General features: G+C 42.9%; 1 protein-coding gene across 1 annotated transcript; it reads right to left on the bottom strand.

Annotated features, from left to right (window-relative positions):
• Positions 1-871: 871 nt before the first annotated feature.
• LOC124789954 (cuticle protein 12.5-like) lies at positions 872-5,237 on the bottom strand. The gene is made up of 2 exons (XM_047257486.1): positions 5,200-5,237; positions 872-1,373 (listed from the first exon to the last, which is right to left on the bottom strand). The coding sequence occupies exons 1-2, from the start codon at positions 5,209-5,211 to the stop codon at positions 933-935; spliced, it is 453 nt and encodes a 150-aa protein (XP_047113442.1). The 5' UTR covers positions 5,212-5,237; the 3' UTR covers positions 872-932.
• Positions 5,238-8,011: the final 2,774 nt, after the last annotated feature.

Here is an 8,011-nt window from a genome sequence, read left to right as displayed (position 1 = left end):
GATTATCGCTATTTTTGTGCCTATAGGACACATACTGATTCAATTTCATATCCGTATGATTTTATTTTTAGTACCGAAAAAATTCATTCCTAGAGATGAAGACTGATGTATGTACATGCTGGCTCTTGTGTCTTTCTAACGTTTCCCTGGAGCTTTACAGGTGGAGACCGCAACACAAGATACCCAGAGAACGTGCACGAGTGATCTTTCGAACTCTCTGAAATGCTGAATTATTAACCTGAGGAACATGGGAGTATCATAATGCCATTTAGACAGACGCCAACATATACGCACACTACTCGAGAAAGCTCACAGTATTCTAGAGAACCATAACTCTCCAACTCTTGGAATCAAGATGTGGGGAGTTGCTGGTCATAACAACAAGTTTCATTTGACAATAGTTAAAACGAGTCTGAATTTTCAGCAGTATGTGGATAGAACCGTAAACATTGTTGTCAAACCCTTCATGACTAGGCACATTTCACCAGAAAAATGCAGTTCACAGAACAAAAACCTTGAGGACTGTACGGATCGTTGAGTGACCTGCCCATTCCCTTGACCGTTCACCTAAAGAGCATGTCTGGGACATTATGGGACGATGTATTCTTTCATGGCATTAATTAGTTAACAGTCTTCATGAAATGACAAAGCACATGTTTCACACAGGGCAAAAAAATTTTCACTATGACATTTTAATGCTGTTTGCTTTCATGTTAAAACAAAAACAAGAGTACATTCGTGTCCGTTATGTGATGAGTAATGTTGCATAAATACCAGACAGGATCTTCATGGTGTAACACTTTCCATATCCATCAGTTTCAGTAAAGAATGTGGATAAAGGTAAACTTCTGTGCAGTAAAGGATGAAGCCATTTGAGTTTTTAAATGTTTATTTGATTATGAGTTATGAATCAGGTGCATGTGGTGGGAGTCCTAATGGATCAGAGCATGACCCAGAGCGGGGGCGGCGTAGCCGTAGCTCAGGGCAGGAGCGGCCGCGGCGTAGCGGGCGTAGCCCAGAGCGGGGGCGGCGTAGGCGGCGGGGCCGGCGTAGGCGGCGGGGGCGGCGTAGGCGGCGATGGCCGGGGCGGCGGCGACGGCAGGGGCGGCGTAGGCCACGGGAGCGTGAGCCACAGCGGGGGCGGCGACGGCGAGACGGGCGGTCTGCGAGATCCTGTAGGTGTTAGCCACGGAGGAGGCGACAGGGGCGTGCGCCACAGCGGCTACGGGAGCGTGGGCGATGGCGGGGGCGGCGTAGGCCGCGGGGGCGGCGTAGGCCACGGGGGCGGCGATCGCGGGGGCAGCGATGGCGGGGGCGGCGTAGCCTCCCAGGTATCCGGCAGAGGCGGCGGCCACAAGGGCAGACAGGACCAGCTGCAATGCAAGAATACAAATTCAGCCTGAGATCACTTACTTACTGCAGGTCGGCAGCACTCATAATCCAACGGAGGCGTCTGTGCAGCTGTGCAGATTAGATTTGACTATCGACGTGCGGCGAAAAAGTGCAAGAATGGTAAGACAACCACAAATTATTTATGCTCACTTACTTGCATTATGAAGACATTAAGATCCACGAAAGACAATTCCTTTCATTACACTGTTTCCTCTGTCGTCTTCTCGTTGCCCTCAACCTCTAAATAATTGTTCTCAAATGTAGCATTCACAGTTCAACAACATTCATGAGACAGTGGATACTCCGATTGTAAGCCACTTTCAGTTGCCCCTAATACCACAACTGTTCATACCAAAATTTCTGAGCAGCTAGTATTCGATTACAAATAGCCTGCCTTCAGCCTTAAAGAAGCTGTGTTCTTCATCAGTTTCAAAAACATTCTAGATGTTTACCCTTTGAAAGAACTGTAGATCAGCCATTACTTCAGACTGAGCCCTCACTTTGTCGAGTTTATTATTGTTACCTATTGTCTCTGCAACTTTTAAAATCCTCTGTCACCTCTTTGACCATCTCGTTTTCCTTTATCTTTTCTTCACTTCGTAGATTTTGATTTTATATTATAGTTATTCCTATGTGCAGTAGTTAGTTGTCACGCAAAAAATTTGCATGTGCACAATGTAAAATTTAATATATTCTACATCAACATATTTACTGAGTAGCGCATGGAGAAGTGTACGCAAATATTATTGACTTTAGCGACAGCAAGCATCGCCTGGGCGGGAACTGCGACCGTAAGAAATAAAATTGTCGCGCAGTTTTTTATTATTATTGATTTTCTTTCCTATTCCATTCACATATTAAGCGAGCACAAGCCTTCACATCTCCCATCTTCTACCCACAGTCCTATAAGCATACGATTCTGGGAGTACAATGGTTGCACTGTCTTCTTCGTATACAAGTTCTCCTGATTTATCGAACAGGGTTTCACGAGGACTGCTTCGTCTTTCTTCCAATGATTCCCATTTGTATTCCCCACTCACTTCTGTGATACTCTCGTATGGGCTATAAGGATGTTCTACGATCCTAGCAGCCTATCTGTGAATTTATCCGATCCTTGTTGTGCCCACTTGATAATGGCACTAAACACTGGAACAAGGCTGCGTAAGTGCCCGCACGAGTGTCTTGTATCCGATTTCAATCTAATGTAAAGGACGGCTCATAGGCCCTAATGTTGTCAGGATAAATAACAGAACTATAAGCCCGATTCAAATACTCGCATTCATTTTGGTGTAGTTACCACTCAAAGGACACTTTCAACAATGTGCGATAACTATCAATGAGAAGCAAGCTAGTTTGCTGCCATATGCTATTTTTATAGTGCACTGTAGAATAAGTCTTGCCTGCTCTCGACAACATTAGCTTCAGTTGAGTAGAAAAGAGACAAGGTATTTTACGCCCCTACCAACAAAACATTGACTAGATACATGAATTATGATTTGCCGAGGATTATCTAGGAAAAATGCAGTGGCCTTTTCAAATAGATCACCCCGGAAACCAATTTCTATTGTGCCGTTGATGCACAGAAGAAGAACGAAAACCTAAATCCCGTATGACATCTGTCTTACTTATGATTCCTTGTTATGAATTTATGAAACATCGACAACCGACAGTCGTAACGACAACTTCAATAGAACGTATTATTCAAGCCATCTGAATTTATCCTTTCAGCTTACAAGCGGAATATGCTGAGCTAATTCTTCCAGGTGTCTACCGGTTCAGAACACGCAGAATTCCTTTTGCACTGTTCTGCGTGTCAAACTAATCTGTGGCATTTCGCAAAGCCTTCTTTTTACAGGGAGCCGAAATAAAACCAGCCCAGAAAATAACTCTAAGACTGACATGGAACTGACCGTTATTAAAGAACAGAAGAACTGCCCACCGCAGAAAATGCTGGAGACCGTGATGATTCATCAATCGGTTGGTGTAACATGTGTGTAAATGTGCATCTTCCCCATGCCCCGTTCCCAGTACTTCGCTGTTGTCATTACATTAGACTGCCTGAGAGGAGCAGACGTATTTAGTGAGCAGTTAAATGCGACACAAAACAGTGATCACGAAAAAAAAACGGTGTTCACTGTCGACTTTTACGCTAAGCACATTTCGGGGAAAGTATGTGCGGAACTGCTTGCGCAAGAGTTTGAAAACTTTAAGTGTTTCGGAAAAATCTCCAGGAAAGTCTGCAAAACAGAACTTGACCACAAAATGAATACAGAAAGCTATATCCAGAATCTTCCATGATGCTGGCCAACAGGAATCAATCCGTGTCAGTCTTATGGTAAATATTTTTCAGTCCAGCTTCATTTGGCTTATCCTGTATATGTTCCACGTCTCCTGTAAGTCAAGAATGCTGAAGTTCTTACACAACTGAGCAGTATTCTGTTATAGAACACACAATCGTTTCGGAAGTAATGTCTTCCGCAGACAAACTGCAGTATAACATTATGCCACCAATAAATCTAAGGCTACGTCTTGAGGTTAAGACTCACTTTTTGCTTCCGCTTGTTCAATCAAATAAGCATGTTTAGGAGAAGGCTTCTGTCGTAAACAAGTGTTTTCTTTTTTTGGCCCGTATATGTTTCAGCGAAGGTTGACCACCGTCAGTATGTTCCTTTTAACTTCTGGCGAATAGCAGATAAAAAGTTGCACTATAATGCGTACAGTTTTGAGGTTGTGGTCATCAGAAACGTAACATTTTAACATAAAATACATATTAACAGCAGATACTATTCTTCGTGTAGTTGTCTATCTTCTGTAGTATAGCAGATGACAAACTGTCAAAAATACATGAATGTAACTACATCTTCTGGTGGAGTATGAGACTACGGCTGTTCAATGTTCAATAGAAACAATACCAATCGCCGTTATAAATGTTTATTTCTAGGCAACCATTTTCGACGTCGCACTACATCATCTTAAGGCCAAAACTGCTCCAATCCAGTAACCTTCGTTAATTGCTATATTTGTAACACGAAGGTTACTGGATTGGAGCAGTTCTGGCCTGAAGATGACGTAGTGCGACGTCGAAAATGGTTACCTAGAAATAAATCTTTATAACGGCAATTGGTATTGTTTTTATTGAGGTCAAAAATACAACAAGCTGTTGGGAAGACGACAGGCAGCTGCATCAGTGTCAGTAAGAACTATTAAGGTATGTATTTCGTTAAAATGTCATGACGACGAGCTCAAGCCTCTATGTACTAATGATATTACTTTTTCCCTGTTACTGGGTGGACAATAGTGGTGCTGATGCCGGCGAAATTTCGCTGAAAGATGTGTTGGTGCAAAAAGAAGAAATTTGCGTTTGCCCAAGGTGGAATCCTTTCCAAAACATGATTGCCATTTTCTTTACTCGAAACAATGGTCACGTGGTGGTTTCCAATTATATATCCACGTTTAACTGCTCTCAGGGTTTGGCAAGAGTAATTCTATCGTGACCCATTGATAGTAAATTCAAAGGTTGTTATGCAGTACAGGAACCATCGCAGGACTGTTCCTATATGTTTCATAGAAACCATAGACAATGTAAACTGAACGGCTTGTAGGAGATTTGAGCACCTAATGTCTTAACCACAGTACCACCTCACTCGGTAAGTTTCCTTCCAGAAAGCTAAACCGGTTCCCGGCTACGACAGCGTTGGCATTAGGTAGCAGTAAATCGCAAAAGCCAGCGGTCGCCAGCTGCCAAACAAAGGCTGGGGGGCACTGGAGCGCAGCAGAAAGTAGAGAACAAGACAGGCGGGTACTCACGAGCTTGTACATGTTGCTGGAGTGGAGTTGGCTTTCGGTCTGGCGATCGAATGGTGCCCGGTGGACGGCGGCGGCGGCTTATATAGCGGCGCGGCGGCGGGTTTTGGGCGGTCCTTTCTCCGGTCTGCTCTCGCAACCCCCGCCCGCTCATTGTCCGGTTTGAGCGGCGACTGTTGCCCCCGGGGGCCACACATGTCGCCGCCGTTACCCACCCGGTGCGCCGCGGAGTCAGATGCGCGACACACACACTCCTTGCGAAACCTGCCGCGTCTCGCTGACGGTCCCCATTGGCAGCCCCACTAGGGTCTACCCACTACCTGCGCGGTGTCCACGTCAACATAAATACTCCGTGCCCCACTGTTCAGTCCACGGCGAAGGGCACTTGCTAACAACATTTTTCCTGTTCCTGTTCCGTATTGAGACAGGGGAAAAAAACGAGAAAAAGGTCACAGAACGAATTCTAAAAAGAACTATAGGATATTTGTATGATGGATTACACAGAGCATTAGACAAACATCTGACATGCCTCCAGTTGATTCTCGAAATAATGTACAGCAAATGAGGCACCGATCGAGAATTTAAAGTTCAATGTTCAGCATGGAATTTTGAAGAATACTACAGGATATTTGTCTCGTGCTCTGTGTGGTCCACCCTACAAATATTCTCTAGTATCCTTTAAAATTCCAAGCTGAACATTGAACTTTAAATTCTCAGTTGGTGCCTCATTTGCTGTACATTATTTCGAGAATCAATTGGAAGCCTGTCAGTCGTTGGCTAATCTTATTTCTTCTTTTTAGTCAAATCATTTCACAAATTTTAACTTTTTTTATTTTTCAAGTTTTTTTTCACGAAATACAATATATTTGTTGGATGAGCTCGCTTTGTAAAAAAAGAAAAAAAAAGTCTGGTGAATTAGAAATTTAAACTTCTTAAAACTTTATTTTAACGCTTTATGTGCATTTTAAAGGTGCGAATACAACTTTGTACTCATGAGAAATAAAGTTCTGTCGCACCACATCTCAAAATCTGTAGTTCTAAATTATTACGAGATGGGGTACTGGTGCGTACCTTCACAAATCAAGCACTGTCCGTTACCATGGTTACTTCCAAGCAATTAAACTTATAGAGAGTCTTGTTTCCGCTCCGTTCACACACTTGGCCAAAAACTGTTGTCGGTGTGTGTTTGTACGACACGAATTACAGTCTAAGAAAAAAGAAAGACGTACACTGATTACAGCTTGATTTATTTTTACTGCATCCCCATGTTTACAAATCCAACATGGAAGTGGAACTATTGCAAGAGGTCGAGCATCAACCACGCTTCCAGACCTCCGGCGTGGCCCCTCACACAGCAGTCGTTGGCGCGCCTACGGTGCGGGTACCCGGAGGCAGACAGTTCCCACCAGTATGTAATGATTAGAACTCTTGCACCGACTGGCCCGACCGCGTTCTATACAATACACTAATGTCGTACAGCCAAAAATGGGATTTTGAAGTCTCGAAACCGGTAGTAGGTGTAAAGCTGATGTCTCTACATTAATTATGAGCATCAGGAGGTATTTAATTAAGGTTAGGCTAATTTGTATTCACTACACAAGTACAGGGCGAACAAACTTGTTAGTTAAACAGATAAAAGGCTCATAACTGTTCGTTATAAAATGACTCTTGAATAAATGAATGAATGTATGAAAAAGTACTGTTTACAGTATGGAAGTACTGTGTAGAAAATGGTTGACTGTACAACCAATATAACTGTGATATTTGTCAATTCATATTGACATTAAAGTTTTTACACGGATGACAAACTAGCAGTAACGTAAAATACCCCTGGAGGAAAATGCGGAAAGGCAGGAAAAATACAGTATTTGCTACCTTTGGACTATAGGGACTGCTATATTACCTTGGATAATGTGAAGTAGTTTCAGTGTATATTTGTAGAATTACTTTGTTGTACTCGTATATATGAACGTAAAATAAGATTTCGATGAATTTCACCACTTACCCCAGTGACTGTCTTGATATACGTAAGCTGTCTGATTAAAACTGTTTGGACACCACTATGTGACGCGGAATTGACCACTGGATGTTAGGAGAGGTGTATCCGCCACTATAAAAGGGGGCAAGGAGTGTTGTGTTGTCAGCAGAGAAACAGAAACACCAGAATGGATCAGTCACGAGATCTCAGTGACTTCGAACATTGTCTAGTCATTGGATTTAATAATTTTTTCATGATGCGGGGCCACAGTCATGCCGGCTGTTGTGGCTGAGTGGTTCTAGGCACTTCAGTCCGGAACCGCGCTGCTGCAACGGTCGCAGGTTCGAATCCTGCCTCGGGCATGATGTGTGTGATGTCCTTTGGGTAGTTAGGTTTAAATAGTTCTGAGTCTAAGGGACTGATGACCTCTCATAGTGCTCAGAGCCATTTGAACCATTTGAGCCACAGTCATAATATATTTCTTTAAAGTCAGTACCGCCATTAGACTGTTGTTTATTTACAGTGTTACATTTACACTTACACAATCATGATTTCGGCTTCAAAGTGCCATTATCAAATGTTTTAAGTGTTATAAATTACCTAGGATGGCATACTGAATTTTAATACCACAGTATGCCATCCCAGGCAATTTATAACACTTAAAACATTTGATAATGGCACTTTGAAGCCGAAATCATGATTGTGTAAGTGTAAATGTAACACTGTAAATAAACAACAGTCTAATGGCGGTACTGACTTTAAAGGTAGTCATTGGATGTCACGTGAGTAACAGACTGAGTAACAAACTGATATTCATACAGGTTTCGCCGGAAAGTG

Source organism: Schistocerca piceifrons, chromosome 3 (genome assembly GCF_021461385.2).
Source record: "Schistocerca piceifrons isolate TAMUIC-IGC-003096 chromosome 3, iqSchPice1.1, whole genome shotgun sequence".
In the NCBI taxonomy this organism is placed as follows: domain Eukaryota; kingdom Metazoa; phylum Arthropoda; class Insecta; order Orthoptera; family Acrididae; genus Schistocerca; species Schistocerca piceifrons.
Note: the sequence above shows the minus strand (reverse complement) of the source record. Positions and strands in the feature narration are given on the sequence as shown.